Source organism: Zootermopsis nevadensis, unplaced genomic scaffold (assembly GCF_977971745.1).
Source record: "Zootermopsis nevadensis isolate Lab colony 2312 unplaced genomic scaffold, Znev_1.0 Znev_ptg000011l, whole genome shotgun sequence".
NCBI classification, from domain to species: domain Eukaryota; kingdom Metazoa; phylum Arthropoda; class Insecta; order Blattodea; family Termopsidae; genus Zootermopsis; species Zootermopsis nevadensis.
Window position 1 is genome coordinate 4286239 of NW_028259143.1, and position 16042 is coordinate 4302280.

At 37.8% G+C, this 16042-nt stretch overlaps 1 protein-coding gene across 1 annotated transcript in view; it reads left to right on the forward strand.

Moving 5' to 3' along the window:
* Msp300 (Muscle-specific protein 300 kDa) overlaps positions 1-16042 on the forward strand; it is a 134845-nt gene that overhangs the window by 106289 nt on the left and 12514 nt on the right. The window contains exons 104-108 of the mRNA XM_087347119.1: positions 1341-11807; positions 13065-13175; positions 13592-13765; positions 14522-14683; positions 15694-15879. Coding sequence (XP_087203245.1) covers positions 1341-11807; positions 13065-13175; positions 13592-13765; positions 14522-14683; positions 15694-15879 — 11100 coding nt within the window. The remainder of the gene's footprint in view (positions 1-1340; positions 11808-13064; positions 13176-13591; positions 13766-14521; positions 14684-15693; positions 15880-16042) is intronic.

Genomic DNA, 16042 nt, shown 5'->3' on the forward strand with positions numbered 1-16042 from the left:
TATGGTTCTATACTGTCAGACATATCTTAAGAACAGGAATTTAATTCACAGAGGCAGATTGGGATACTTATATTGAAAGATTGAAATGATGAATTGAATGTTTTTTTCTTTTAAATATTGTGCATTTCAAAAATGTCTAAATAAAAGCGGGGTATGTTTTAATGAATGTGGCAGATACATTTAAGTTGTTAGGACTGGTGTCTTATTGACCACAGTGAACTAACTAGAAGCTGCAAAGTGGTTAATATATTGCAGAATCCTCTGGAGTGATAACATGTTACTGTTTGCAGGTTTCAGACACATTTAGTGTTAAAAATGAAACTGGTTAATATAAACACCAGTTATTTGGAGTAAGTTTGTTAAATATTTAAACTTACAGAAAACTTGGAAACATTTTGATGAAGGACTTGGTTAATTATAACATTATATGGTGGCTGCGTGATCATTTCATCAAGGTGTTTCCACCAGTCCTTCAAACCTTGCAGCTGGGATTATTTCAGTTCTTCTTTTTTTCATATCTGCTAAATGCATAGTGCACCACTTATTTTTGGATCTCTTTCTTTCATAGTTCATATTAATCTAATTTTTCATCATGTTGATATCTTGGGTTTGCTTTGTTATTCATGTGGGGTTGTTTATTTGGGAGAATGGCTTGATATAATTTTGTGGCAAATGTATTTATTCTATTTTTCTTATTACAATTGGTATCATCTACATATTCATTTTCAGTGCAATTTAGGAGCTTTCAAAGAACTTTTTAGTTTCCTGGTTGAATTAGTTTTGGGTTTTCTTAGTTTGAATTATTCTGACACATTTCTTTTTGCTGCACTCCTGCCCACTCCCCCACCACTGATGCAGGCATGCCGAGAGAGAGTTGTAGCCTTGCAGACCAAGATAAGTGCTCGTAATGAGCGCATCAAGCTCCTGACACAGCGGGGAACTCCTGACCTGGAGCCCTTAGACTCTTAGCTAAATCTCTCCTTCTGCCTGCCTTTTCGCTCGCCTACTTGTTCATGAATTTGGAAACTCCCAAATTGTTGCTTGACTGCAGTACACATCCAGTGTTACATAAACAACAAAATAACTGTGAGGAATGGAATAAAGAAAAGAGTGGATGAATGAATGAAGTGTTAAGACACTTGGATTGAAATGTGAAACGTGGCCACCAGAATATAAAGTAGAGAAAAACTGGTATGAGACATTGTATTTTCAACATAAAACAAACACTTTTGTGTCTGAAATTCTTCAGTGCTTTCAGTATTAATAATAATCATAATGATGTTTATCGACCAACTCTTGGACTTACCTCTTGTTTTGCTGGACCGGTCACATTACTGCAGGGCCTTCATCAGAACATGGACTCCTATCGGGAACAGATCCAAGCCCTAATGGACCGGATCCATCAGATTGACCCATACATGGTCATCCTTCCAGAGAAATTAGAACAGGGAAGTGGAAGTGGCCAACAGAGTCCTGCTTCCACTGGCAGTGTTCATATTGCTGATAATTCTGGTGGCAGTAGGAGACATCAGAAGGCCAGTCAGCAGTCTGTAATATCGAAGGGTGCAGATCTCTGTGTTTCTTTGACATCATCTGCTACATACGCAGACATTGCTGCAGGTCGTAACAGTCCCTGCCAATTTGTAGAACAAGCTGAAGACAAGGATGACAAAATGAAACATCTTCCTAGAAAGACTGTTATTGCTAGGACAGTTATGGAGGTTAAAGACACTCCAGACCGAGATATAATTTCAGAAATGTCTGGTAACACAAAATTTGAAGAGGTATCAAGAAAGGATGATGAACCAACAAGCATTAAAGTACAGGAGTTGAAAACACACGTAATGTATTCAGATAAAATGCAAGATGTGGGAGAATCATTAACAAAATCTACACTTTCTCTTCATTCTGAAGAAGTGCAATCCATTGATCCCCAAGTTGAAAGCATTGTATCTCGGGGAGATAAATTTCGACCATCACGTCGTGGTCGATCTCAGCAGCGGAAAGATGTTCAGGAAAGAAAAAATACAGACAAATTACATTTACAAAATCTCGAAAGCCAGTCTGATACATTAGCATCTCCTTGTGTGAAGGCTGAAGTCCATGATGAAGTAAGTTCTTGTGTGGAAGCACAGTCACTGCATTCTGTTACAAAAAAAGTAACGATCTCAGAACCTACGCCAGTTTATAAAAAGATCCACCACATTTTGTTGAAGCAGCCTCAGGAAACTCTTAGGCCCCAAGTTTATCGTGGGAGGTCTCCAAGTCCGATGTGGAATCCAGGTTCTACTTCATATGCAGACATACTGCGTGGTCGACAGGTTTCAGAAGGACATGAAGAAACACTAGCAGTGACTGACCATCGTGAAATTGGTATTCCCATAACAGAAAAAAATGATGTTCATGAGAGGAAGGTGCAAGAAACACATGGAGATAAATATCAGTACCAGCAGGAAGATTGGAGCTCACCAGATTCACCCAAGGCAATTGCAAGCTTCCAGCAGATGGAAGAAGTTTATGTTCCACCTGTGGATGAATGCCCTATACAGAATGTAGACACTTACAAAATTGATCAGACATCAAGAAGAAGAGAGAGAGTAGAAAATGTTACAACCAGTGATATAGTTGACTCTGAAACATTCCTTCAAGAAGAGGTGATCTCGTCTGTTCATGATCATGACGGCGGTGTGGCCGTGCCTCCAGGTATGTTTGAGTACATTCAGCAGCCCCCACCCGATCTAGTGGGCTTCATTGCTTCAGGTCAACAACTTCTCAATTCTGGTCTGGGAACATACCACACATCTCATCAATATGTAATGAGTCATGATGGAGACCAGTCACTGGTTTATCCTGTCACTGTCACTGCGACACAGCAACCTGATAGCCAGTATGAAACACTTTCACTGGATTCCAGTCATTATGTCCAGCCTTCTGTCGAATCAGTTGCTCCTTACACAGCTCCAGTTCTTCAGGACTTCGTACCACAGCAGTATGATTTACTACAGCAGGCTGTGCTTTCTGATCAGGATGTAGCATCATCTCCTGAAGTAACTCCTGTACATGATACAAAACAATCAAAGAAGGTCAGATTGGGTCATCATACTCAGACTGAAATGACAACTTTAATCAGCACAGCAGTAGAAGATGACGAGATGAAGACTGTGACTATACATCAAATTGAAAGTGACCATCAGACGGAAAGTACTGATGGTGCAGAGACTGAAGGGGATAAGTGCCAGTTGTCATATGCTCAAATTTTAGCTCAAGGATTATGTGCAAAACCACTCCAGCCATCCAGTCGGGCAGTTAATTTGTCTATGAAGAGAAACGATCGATCGCAATCACCACGACCAACTTCTCCAACAAGCAGTTACTCTCGAGAATGGTCTGCTTCTCCTTCCCGTGACATTCCGTCCACAGTAAGAGAAGAGGCAACAAAATCTGTTTTAGCTACTGATACAACAACTATTCCAAAATTGGAAAACAGAGCTTTAAAGAAAAAGAAAGACAACAAAATGAAGAAGGAAGGTGATGGTTCAACCCACGTTTCCAGCTCACCATCAGGTGACCAAGAAAAACGTAAATGTGGGAAGATCAAACAGAAGAAGAAACAGACAGTGTCTACCAGTTTTGAATTTAATGGGAAGCAGGATCCTATCAATAAGAATAAAGAAGAACACGTTCCAGTTGTTGAGACGGAAGCTACAGGTGTTGCCAGTAGTGGAGAGCCCCTTACAATCACATTTTATACTACATCTGTAGCTGACAACAGCTTGGCTTCGGTCAAGGATAGGAAAGGTGGACACAAGAAATCGAAACCATTAGATGATGGCAAGAAACAGATTACAGACAGTAAACCTGTTTCACAAATATCCCTGCAAAATAATGAAATCATGGAAATTAAAGAGAGTAATGCAGCAGAAGCAGCAGTACAAGAAACATTGCATATTACTGATGATAAATTAGGTACAACAATAGATCAAGAAAAGAAGAAACAGCAGAAGAGGAAGAAGAAGAAGAAACTGGTAAAACATACTACTGATGATGAAGTAGAGAGAGCATTAAAAGAGATTGCGATGATGGAAATGATCTTTGATAAACAAAAAAGTAAGAACATTGAATTAACTCAGGAACCGAAGATAGAAGTGATGAAACAAGAAAAGGAAAGTAAGAAATCTAAAAAGACCAAGAGTCTTGCTTATACAGATAATGCAAATGAATTAATTCATGAGGCAGAGCCCAAGCAAGTGGCAGTAGTGGCTTCATCTGTTGAAACTGCCACAGCAATTGAGGGCACCAATAGTCAGAGTATTACTGTGCTACAAGAAACACAGGATAAAAATCCAGAAATTTCTCATGGTGCGGCTAGTAAGCAGGGAAATGAAAACAATGATATTCTCAAAGGTGAGCAGTCAAGGAAGAAAAAGAAACGTGGAAAGAAGCCAGTGTGTGATACTAGTCAACCGATAAAAGAACATGAAATGCGGAACAGTTCTGAGAGTGAGACGATTAACGTGGAATGTGAAACGGGCATCAACAACAGACAAAATATATTGCTTACACAGAAATTGGAACCATTTGCAGAGAAACAGCTTGAAGTTCCAGAAACAACAAACATAGTTGAAGCAGCACCTGTACATCTGGAGCAAGAAGTTGCAGAACATTTGCAAGATGGAAGTACCAGAACAGTGTGTAAAAATGGCAGAACTCCGCCGTTTGATTATTTTGAGGTTCCCAACCAAGAATCATGTGTACGTCCACCAGATCTGTTAGCTGATATCAGACATGAAACTGAATTTCTGAAAACCAGTGAATTTGAATCGGAAGTTTGTTCTGTAGTTCCAAGAGATGCAGACTGTAAAGTGAAGGAAACTGAACACAATATAACAAATAAAGATGAATTGGGAGAGACATCATCATGTCTTTTAAGTAGAGGGAAAAGGCACAATAAAAAACAGAAAAATGCTGCAAAACAGCCTCAAAAAGAAACAAATAAAAATGATACAACAACATTTATGATTGAGAAATCTCATACTAAAATAGGCTCTATTCCTCTTGAAGAGCATCATACATCAGAAATTACGTATTCTAATCTATCACCTATTACGGTGGAAGATAAGGCTAGTGATTCACAGAAAGACAAAATTTATGAACAGGTGAAAAATGCAAGTGGGCCAGAGGTAGGGGCCAAGTCACCAATTAAAGGGAACAAAATGAGGGGAGGTGCAAAGAAGGGAATAGCTGAACAGTGCGAAGCTTCTCAGCACCCCGAACGACAACCTACAGGAAGTTCTTCAACTTCAGGATTAGGCAGACTTGGAATTGAAGATGATGCAACCAGTGGTGACATTTCAGTAAAGAAATCAACTGATGTCACTGATTTGAGCAATACAGAAACTTTGCTTAGCACCATTGTAAATGGAATCCAAGACAGAGATGCAAGTAAAATTAAAAGAAATCCCAAGAAATCTAAGAAAGGTAAACAACCAAAAATTGAAGATAAATCCAAGCCAGTAACAGAGAAGCAATATTTAGTGGAAGAAAAACCTGTTACTAATGAACATGAAAAGAATTGTGAACAAGTACTGCAAGAAATATGTGCCAAGTCTGCAGAGTTGTTGCCAGCAGAAGATAAAACTGGTGCATCAGATCTTAGAGTAGGCAATGCAGAAGTAGTAACATCTGATCTAACAACGAAAGGGAAATCTAAAAAGTCAAGGAAATTGAAATCTACAACCTTGAAAGACACTAAGGAACACAGTAAGGGTAGGAAGGATGCCAATCAAGATCAAGCTGCCAACACATTTCTTACAGGAACTGTAACTGTGACAATAATGGATGAAATTGATTCAGAACTGCCATCCGGCAAAGGAAAGCAAAGTTTCAAGAAATCTGAGAAACATAAAGTAACTGAATTTATGCAGAACAAAGCCAGTGTGCTTGCAGAGGATGCTAGAATGGATACTAATGGAATTAAAGACAAGGGAATTGATAAGGTTGATACAGTTGTGCTTCCTGAAGGCAGTGTTACTAATAAGGACAATATTCATACTTTCAGACAGCTTGAACAAACTGTAACAAAAAGTAGGAAAAGCAACAAAAAGAGTAAGAAATTAAAGTCTGAAGATGGAAAGGATGAACATTTATTAAATTGTGTACAGCGAGATGCGCTAGTGATTAAGAATGAAGACGTACCCGTACTTGATACCAAAACTGATACTGAAGCTCATATATGTGCATCATTTGAGAAACAGTTTCCTTTCATTTCTGAGGGTGTTGAAGATCAAGGTACTGTGGTTGCAGAAACAGGAATTGTTCAGGCACAGACAACTTCACCTATTTTGCCTGAAGAAGAGAAAGCATATAATGAAGGGCCTGTGAAATCTGAAGAAAATAAAGATGTGAAATGTGCTTTTGTGCCTGAAACATCTGTACTTGAGTATGAAGTACTTAAGAATAATAATGAAAATCCTCATGAGCAGGACACAAAGATGTTTATCTCAACACCATCTCAGAAAGAACTGACAATTGTGAAAGATGAGAAATTTGAAAGTGTGAGAGGTGAAACTGATCATATGTCTGAGCTTGAACACAGAGAAGTGCATGGCAATACTGATGAAAACCTTGAAAGTCAAAATATTGATGAAACCAACATAATTGCAGTGTCAGATCAGAAGGATTTGTTTGACAAAACTGATGAAATACAAGAAGGTGAAAGAGAAGACCGGATATCACTTGAAGAGACTTTGCTTTTGGATACTGTTCCTAAGTTGAAAAGACGTGATACAAAAAAGAAAGTAAGACGTACTACAAATGTGCAGCCAGCTGACCAAGTGAATATCCCTCAAAAAGGTGATAGTGAAACTGGAAATGTTAGTTCTACTCCACCATTATCATCACCTGAAAATAAACAAATTCCTGTAACTTCTTCAGTCACACATGGAACGTCACAAGTGACAGAAAATCATGAAGATATATTTTTTATACCACAGCAGATAAAAGAATCATCAGTACTACATAATCTGTCAAGTGAAGATAGTTTTACTTTCAAACAATCAGTCATTTGTGACTTACATAGTCCTACAGTATCAGATATATCACATGTAGTACAAGACACCAATGAGAGCCAAGGTGATGATACACCATTAATTCCATCCCCAGTTTCTTTACCTTGCTTACAAGTTACATTACCAAAATCTCCAACATCGTTTAGTTCTGATTCTTCATTGGTACAAGAAAGTGTGGGACCACAGAAAGAAAATATAGTCATGGAACTACCTGTAGCTGAGAATGCAGGAATTTTTGGTTCTGTCAAGGAAAGAACAAGGAAACCTCGAAAGATCATAGACACTATGACAGCAGATGAAAAGGCTGTAGAATCAACAGAAATATTTTCCCCCAGTGTACAAGAAAAGAAGAGAAAACCTCATAAACTACCAGCAAAAGATGATATTAAAATAATTGGTGGAAAACTCAAATTGGAAGAAGAACCCAAAGATTTTGAGGAGCATGAAGAATATACATTGATGAAAGATAAGATGAAAAAGAAGAAGAAGCGGCCAAGGATACCAGCTGAATTTAGAAGTCTTCAAACTAAAGTAGAAAATGTTGTACCAGATGAGAGTGTTGAGTCAAAACTGGAAACAGTACCACTCTTCACAAAAGTAGACTCTTTAGAGTTGCAGGATATCACAAAGAGTGATATAACAATTGAAAGTAACATGGCATCAGCATATTTACCACCATTATCACCAGTCAACGTGATGATTAAGGAACAAGTGGAACCTGAAAAACCTTGTGTGATAGGGGATGAAAGTCTTATAAATTCTGAAATGAAGCCAATTTTGCAAGATGAAGCACCAATAAGTGTATCAAAAGAAAAACCTGGTACTTTGGTGAGTTCAACTAAAACCAGTGTGGATTTACAAGAAGCACAATTAACAAATATTCATCAAGAAGTGAGATATTACCCACCATATGTGATGAAATCAGATGAATTTAGTGACTCTTGGATGAGTGCTTTGGACGAACCAAATGTGTTTGGTGGTTGTGACAAAGAGTGCGATGAAAATAACATTGTGCCTTCTCCTTCTGCAAGAAACATTGAAACAGATGATGCACTCACTAAAATTCAAGAAGCTGTAATTGCTGCAGTTGAAAGTGTTTGTGATGTGCTTTCTGAATCTGATCTAAAGGCTAAAACGATCACTACCGTTACAAACGATATGCTTTCTGAACTTGGGCTGGGGAATGAAACAGTCATTGCAGTTGAAAATGATGTGCATTCTGAACTTTGTCTGAAGACTGAAACTGTCACTACATTTGAAAATGATGTGAATTTTGACTCTTCACTGAAGACTGAAGCAGTCACTACAGTTGTTAATGATGCACTTTCTGAACCTGGTCTGAATTCTGAAACAAACATTACAATTGCAAATGCTGTGCATTCTGAAACTGACGTGGAAACTGAAACAGTCGGTACAGTTACGAATGATTTACTTTTTGAACCTGAACAGAGGACTGAAACAATGACAGTTGCTGAAAATGATGTGCATTTTGAACCTGGCCTGGAAACTGAAACTACCACTGTAGTAGAAGTAGAACCTCTTGTTCAACCAAGTGAATCATTGATTGACAATGCTGGTGCTTCAGCCAAGTTTGTAGTTGAAACATTTTCTGAGGAGCAGAATGCAGAAAAGAAATCCATAATGCTGGCAACTGACTATTTTGCCGATGGTTCATTGGCTGGTTTAGAAGCACCAGAAGTGTTTGAAAATGATGCAGAAAAGGGGTTTGATACTCAAACAGAAGAGTCACAAATTGTACTACAGAAACCATCTTCGCATGATAAGGAAGGGTTAGAAAATTTGAATATGCCAGTTGCAGAACCCACTACCAGAGGTGTCTGTCACAGTCCCTTTACTGCAGAGCTCATTGTACAGGAGGCCAAACCATGTTATTATCTGTACAGAGATGCTGAAATGTACTGGCAGGAAAAAGTAGCACAAGAACTGAAGAAAATTTCATTTACTTTTCCAAAGAGTGAGGAAAAACAAGGGCTGAAACTTTCATTAGGGAAGCCGGTAGAAAGTAAAGCAGAACTTTCTGTCACAGTGACGGAGAAACCCAAGTTAGAGGTACTATTGGATCAAAGCCATACAAATGGACAGAATTTTGAAGTTCCAACATATGACATTCATATTTTACTTGATGCTGAAAGAAGGTGGCATGAACGGAAGACATTAGGTTTGCTGAGAGATGAGGAAACAATGCCAGAAAAACCAGAAACTACTTTTTCTCCTACAGAGAATGAGGTAACAGAATTTACCAAAGAACATTCTGTTCAAATAGAAGTAATAAATCCTGAGAGCCGTATTCAGAGCATAAAAGAAAGTACATTACCTGAAACTATCATGAACATTTCATTAAAATGTGAAGAAGAAGAAGAAGCAGAGATCTTTGGAAATAATTCTATGTTATTGGACAGAAACATACCATCCTCTGAAAATATTGCAGAAGTAACAGGGGGTTTCGAAGAACAATTTACTAGTGCACAGTGTCAAACTTTAGGATTACAAGGAAGCACTATAACAGCAGAGGACAGGGACACAAAACTCAGCATTCTGGAGAGAGATGAATTACATCTGAAACCTGTTAAAGGCATTGAACTCTCAAATGGATGTGAGAAGGAGAAACATGAACCAGTTATTAATTTATATGAAGAAGTAGTGTGGTTAGATTCTTCTAAATTTCTTGATGCTGAAAGAAAATGGAGAGAACTTAACAGTGAAGTTTTGCCAAGAGAAATGTTACATGAAGAGGAGATTCAAGGAATAGGAACAGTAGACATAGCAAATTTCCAGGAACCAGTAAGTGGTGGGGGAATTTCAAATGCAGAATTACCTAAACAACAAGAGATAGAAGTAATGGACATCAAAATGGATGTAGGTGATACAGCGAAACTTCAAGAACTGACAGACAGTATTCCCCCATTGCAAGATGCCTTTCAGGAGCTAGAACTGAAATCAGGTTCTGATCTGATTAAAGATGAAACAAAATTGATTTGTCACCAAGATCACAGTGCAGGAGAATCTTATTGTCATTATGATGTACTTGGGATTCGTGATGCAGAAAGGCAATATCAGGAACAAGTGGCATTCTGTAAACAGATCATAATTGGGAACTTCTCAGATATTGTAACACCTAAAGAGGCAGGTGGTTTGGTTCAAGGTTTTCAGGAAGTTCAGTTCAAAGAAAATGATATAATAAATGAGGGAGGGCCGGCAGGTCGTGGTGCTGAAAATTCTTACTGTCAGTATGATGTATTTGGACTTCATGATGCAGAGAGTCAATATCAAGAACAAGTTGCTCTAAAGAAATCTACAGAGACAGAATCTCATACATTGGCAGATATTGTAACACCCGTAGTAGCAAATAATTTGGGAATGTTGGATGTTGAAGTTCAAAATTGTGAAAAGAAAGATGAAATTATCTTGGAGACTGAGTCTACAAGTGGAACTGTGAAAACTTGGGCTACTGTAGTGGCATCTAAGAAGTACGATTCTGTACAAGATACAAATTATGAAGAAAAACCATGTGAGATTGTGATTGTAAATAAAGATTCTGTAAATGAGTTTAGTGATTTGCAAGAGTCTTCACAGCCTTCAGTGCGTATATATGTTGAAGCTGAAAAAGATGATTCTAATGTGCCTTTGGTTGAAATCGATCCAGAGGGATTCATGGAATTTGTGCCAAAGAGGGAAATGAGAAAACGTAAATCACGATCTCGATCCAGATCTCGTTGCAGGGATAGTGTAGCTTCTGAGAAACCACAAGAAGCAGTGGCAAATATCATTGGTGTTGAAAAAGAGGAAATTGATGCTCAAATAGAAGAAAATGTTTTGAGTTCAGTTGTGTCTGAGTCTTCAGGAAGGTTTTCTGTACCTCTTGCAGTTGATACTAAATGTAAAATAGATGGTGATGTCAGGCTTCAGACTGGAAGGGAAGATAAACCAAGCTCTGTTTTGACACAACTAAAATCTTGTGAGGATGTACAAAAATCAATTAGGAAATCTGAATTGTATGAAAGTATGAATGAAAAGAAGAGACAACAAAGGCCTGAGAAGTCTCCAGCACTAAGAATACCTCGTGACAGGAAGAGGAAGAAGCCCGTTTCTGAGGGTGAACGAGAAGTGGAAAGCATTTTGCATTCTCTTGTAAGTGAGGAAGTACTTCAGCATAACTTGTCATTAGATAGAGCATTCTGGCCAGACAAATGGCGGTGTAATGATGCTGAATGTCAGTGGCAGGAAACAATAGCACAGTCTCAGAAGAAGCCTGTGTCAACCACTCCCTCATCAGAAGTCAAATCGGATAAGACACATGATCGCAAAGATGATTCTGATGGTGGAAATAGTGGACACAGTTCTCCAGGACCACATGCCCCAAAGGGGGGTGGTGGTGATGGAGGAGGATTAGGTCCATCTGGTGCTACAACAGAACAGCTAAGTGCTGATTTGCCTGGTGGAATTTGCAGTTGGCCAGATGAGAGTACTTACCTGGCTGGCCCTGATATGATTGTTGTCTACCCAAATCGGCTAAATACAAATGAAGATGAAGCATTGTTAGCAGCTGAAGAGGAACATACATCCCGCCTGGCACGTAGAGTAGCTGAAGAAGTCTTCGCAGATTTGGATGATGAGCAAGAACCTGAGTTTCTCTTCTATCCTTCCTCTCATACTACCCAGGAAGTCCAACCTAGCTGCAGGAAGGATGACATCACTGCTTTCTTCGTGATGCAGATGAAGGTTGGAGATCTCAGAAACCCCATTTTTCTCCATGTGTTTCTGTTGTGTGTTTCTACATGCTTGATACCCTGCCCCCACACCCAAGTGCTCTGCAAGCATTATAAACTGCAAATGGTCTGCTCTGTATGGAATGCTACTTCCCTTGGTACTACCACTGATTTTTGCTGGTAGCACTATTCACTAATCACTAATGCTGCTTGGTGTGTTTCCTTTTGTTTCAATGGCTGCGTGAGAATTTTGATGGACCCAATGTACCTCATTCTAGAGTTTAGTGTTATAGTCTTTTGCAAGATGACATAATGTTTTTTTATGATGTCTATCCAGCATACAGAGTATTAGGCAGGGTATCAAATTAAGAAAATTCAAAACTGTTCTAGTATGACATTATTTTAATCGATGATTTTTGTTAAAAAAATGAATATATCGTTATGGGATAAGTCTTTGAATGAGATATATTGACTTCCACTAATTATTCATTTTTTTATATCTGCTCATGCTTAATTGGCTAGTTGGTAATACAGTTCTTTTTTCAGGGTTGTGTAATTGGTTCATTGGATTCGTAGCCTTTTAAAATAATTTATTAATGAATGTAATTAGTAAGTGTTGGTTTAACCATTTATTTTCAGGGTTGTGTAATTGGTTCTTTGGATTTGTAGCCTTTTAAAATAATTTATTACTGAATGTAATCAATAAGTGTTGGCTTAACCATTTATTTTATTTTCCAACAGCTTTCAGTAAGAGCAGCTAACACAGCATGTGTCGAATAATGGTGTCGTCTGAAACACGGCTGATGTACTGTTCATATGGGTTGCTTTGGTTTTATCTTGTGGTCATTTCTTTTACTTAGTTCCTGCTTTACCTGATGCTCAACATATGCATTCATGGCATGTGTTTTGTTTGTTAGTTTTCATTTCCAGCATGATTAAAGTGATTTATATAAGATAATTTGAAGTATGGTGTTACCTTCTAAATTTGTTAGAAGTGACATGAGGTTTTTTTTGTTTATTTCAGTTATGTGTGTTAATTTTTGTTTCAGATTTTTAAAAACATATCTTATTGTTAATATTTAGACAGCAACATATAATTTCTCTGTAGAACTTTTAGTGAGAAATGTTTCATGTAATTGGCTGATTGGTTCTGTTTGGCTCCTTTGACGTAGTTGATATTTTGATAAGGCATTGAACCCCTACATTTTTGTTGGCATGTTTAAAAAACAGTCTGCATTCAGGATGTGAAACAGTGAATGTCCTGTTGCAGGCATCTTTGACATCGGATGTGGTTGCTCTTCAACAGTTTGTGGACAAGTCAGAAGTTGAACTCGGTAGCTTACCTGCAGTTAATTTAACAAGCATGTTGGATGCCTTACTGGTAAGTGATGAAAAGATTAAGGTTAATGTGTTAAGGCATGCTGCTGCATGTCCAATTTCAGCTAATTTGGTTGCTACAGTTGTCAGTGGCCAAAGTTTAAAGTCAAGTTCTGCTGCAGAGGAAAAATGCATGTGGATTAAAAGATGAAAAATAGTTTTTGTGTTCCTTAAAGTTAAAGACAAGTGATATGCTGATGTGAGAACAGTTGAACCACAGTGCAGTGAGGCAGCTGTTGGTGATTTCAGAAACTCATTTTGACAGGTGCTTTCACCACTTGCAGGAATGAGTGAAAGATGTATATGTTGGTGAGGAAAATTTCCAATTTTTGTTAAGTGCTGTATCATAGTTGTCATTTACCCAGGATTGATACTTTCTGAACAGACATGAAATATTGTAATGTTTAATTTGCATTTCAGAAATTGTTGGATGATCTACGACTGAAAGAACAGGAAGCCATGAAACTTGAAGGTGTCTTAAGGGATCTGCCACTAGATGCAGAAAAACAGTCCCTTGAGGCAAATCTTGCTGGGGTGCAAACTCGAATTGTCACATTAATGTCTCAAATAGAGCAAGGCAAGACTACAGTTGAGGTATGTGTTCAGTGAGGCGAGTTCAGTTTAAATATTTATGTACTTGTTTTTAATGTCAAGAAAAGTGACAGGTAAACATTAGTAAGATCGCAGTGAATGTTATGATTACTTTTGAAGTAACAAGTGTTATTACTTTAAATAGGAGTATGACATTTTTGAGGGATTAGCATGTCCATTACTCCCGTGATTTTCATAATTTTTTTATTGCTAGTGGAATTGCACTTATATTTCAACATGTGATTTTCCATGGAACTATTGTTTTGATCAAGTAAAGCTGAAACAGTAACTTATATGCTCATGTATGGTAATGAATAGCGTTAGTAATGTTGGAGTTGAGCACAGTCACATATAAAACAAGTTGACAAACCTGATTTTTCAAAACCGTAAGAAATATAATTCTATTAGACCAGAAGTTCCCAAAATGTGGGGCACGCCCCCTGGGGGGGGAGGGCGTGTTGTTTGTATGAAAAACTTTTTTAACGAAATACGGAGAAACATTTTTAATATCCTTTGCTTGGTTGAGGGAGTTTGGTTGTCTTGCAGTGCTGTATACTCATAGCTAAATTTTATGTCAAATCTGTTTGCTTGCACATGTTCTGGAAAGGGGGGCATGAAATTTATGAAATGTTTTAAGGGGGGCACCAGGTATAAAAGTTTGGGAACCTCTGCATTAGACACTACTTGCTTTCTTGCGTATATTGTTTGTAATTGTTGATATCTTCACGCTCTCTTCCTACTGTTGGTGATGTTGAACAGATGGCACAGGCAGTTCAAGAAAAACGTCTCCAAGAAGTAATGCAGTACGAGACATTATTAACTGATTTGGAGCAATGGCTTATTACTGTCAAAGCTAGCTTTAGTACTGACATTCAACCAACATCACCACAGGCCATAAAAGATAAGCTTCTTTCTTATGAGGTTAGTATTCTTAAGTATGATTAATTGTTTATTACAAATAATTTCAAGTTTATGTCTATTATATTACCAATCATCAACATAAATTAACCTAATCGTCTTGAGGCAAGTCCTTGGGCAAGCTAGTAGTTGTGCAGTCAGGAAATTAAGACCCAATGTAATACAGTACTGCTATTGCTTTTCCATACCTAAGTTTCCAAAGAATCTGTCCAAGTCTGCAACCCTGTGAAACATTTTGTAACATCCACTAAGTCTTTGTGGGAAATCAGTTGAATTAGGTTACTTGACCTTTGCCCACGAAGACTTGATTGAATGTAGTTGCCATGGAAGCTAGAGATCATACATTTCATATCATGTTCATTTTTATGGTGAACAGTATTTAGCCCCTTAGCCAACCCAGAATCTTGAGGACCACCACTTATTAGATGTCTGAGACTGTTTGTTCAATCAACTTGATTTTTAAGTAAAAAGAATGTGCATGGATGGGGAGTCTTAAAACCTTGCATACCGTGCTGTGTTGAATATTTATCTAATATATATAAAATGGATGGGGAGGTGTGTGATGTTTTTGTAGATTGTTCAGAAGCCATGAGTTGGTATGTAACTTTTATCTTCATAGTAGATTCTAGTGGAGATGTCTGTGCTTTTAAATGGTCAGGGTAATTCTAATTTGACTGCAGATTGGTCATCTTAGAAATACTGTTCAGTTTATAACAGTGGAGGTTATGTAGTAACTTTAATTAAATTAATTTTATGAATATAAGAGAGCTGAGTGTGTTTATACACTAGTTATGCCCACATAATTCCTGAATATTTCTTTTCCTATGTAATATATGGAAATACAGCACGATTGAAGTCTGTGGTCTGTCTGCTAACATGCCTTGATTGAAGAAAAATAAAAATATAATATTAATAATTACATGTAAGCAGTTATTGTGAGTTTTATTATATTATTTTTCAGTTCTATTTGATTTGTGCAGGTTTTTCTTTCAGTCATTTTTTCTGTCTTGCAGAAACTTTCTGCTGAGCTGGACCTGAAAGAAACCCATCTATTACAGTTGGCCAGGCACTGTGAAGGTCTTCAGGGTTACTCTGATATACAACAATTAGCTGTAGCATTGTCACAACATATGAAACCTGTGCAGGAAGCTATTCATGACGCAGCAGAGGAATTAAAGATCCGTCATGACGTGCTGCAGGTATTCGGAAACATGTATCAGTTCCTTATACTGCTGCTTACCGTCTTCTTTGAATCTTCCAATCAGTTGCTTGACTCTTTTCTATCTACTTGTTTTCATTCATGCTACATGCATGAGCAGCTCCAAATTAGTGTATTCCAAAATTCTTCTTTGTCATAAGTTT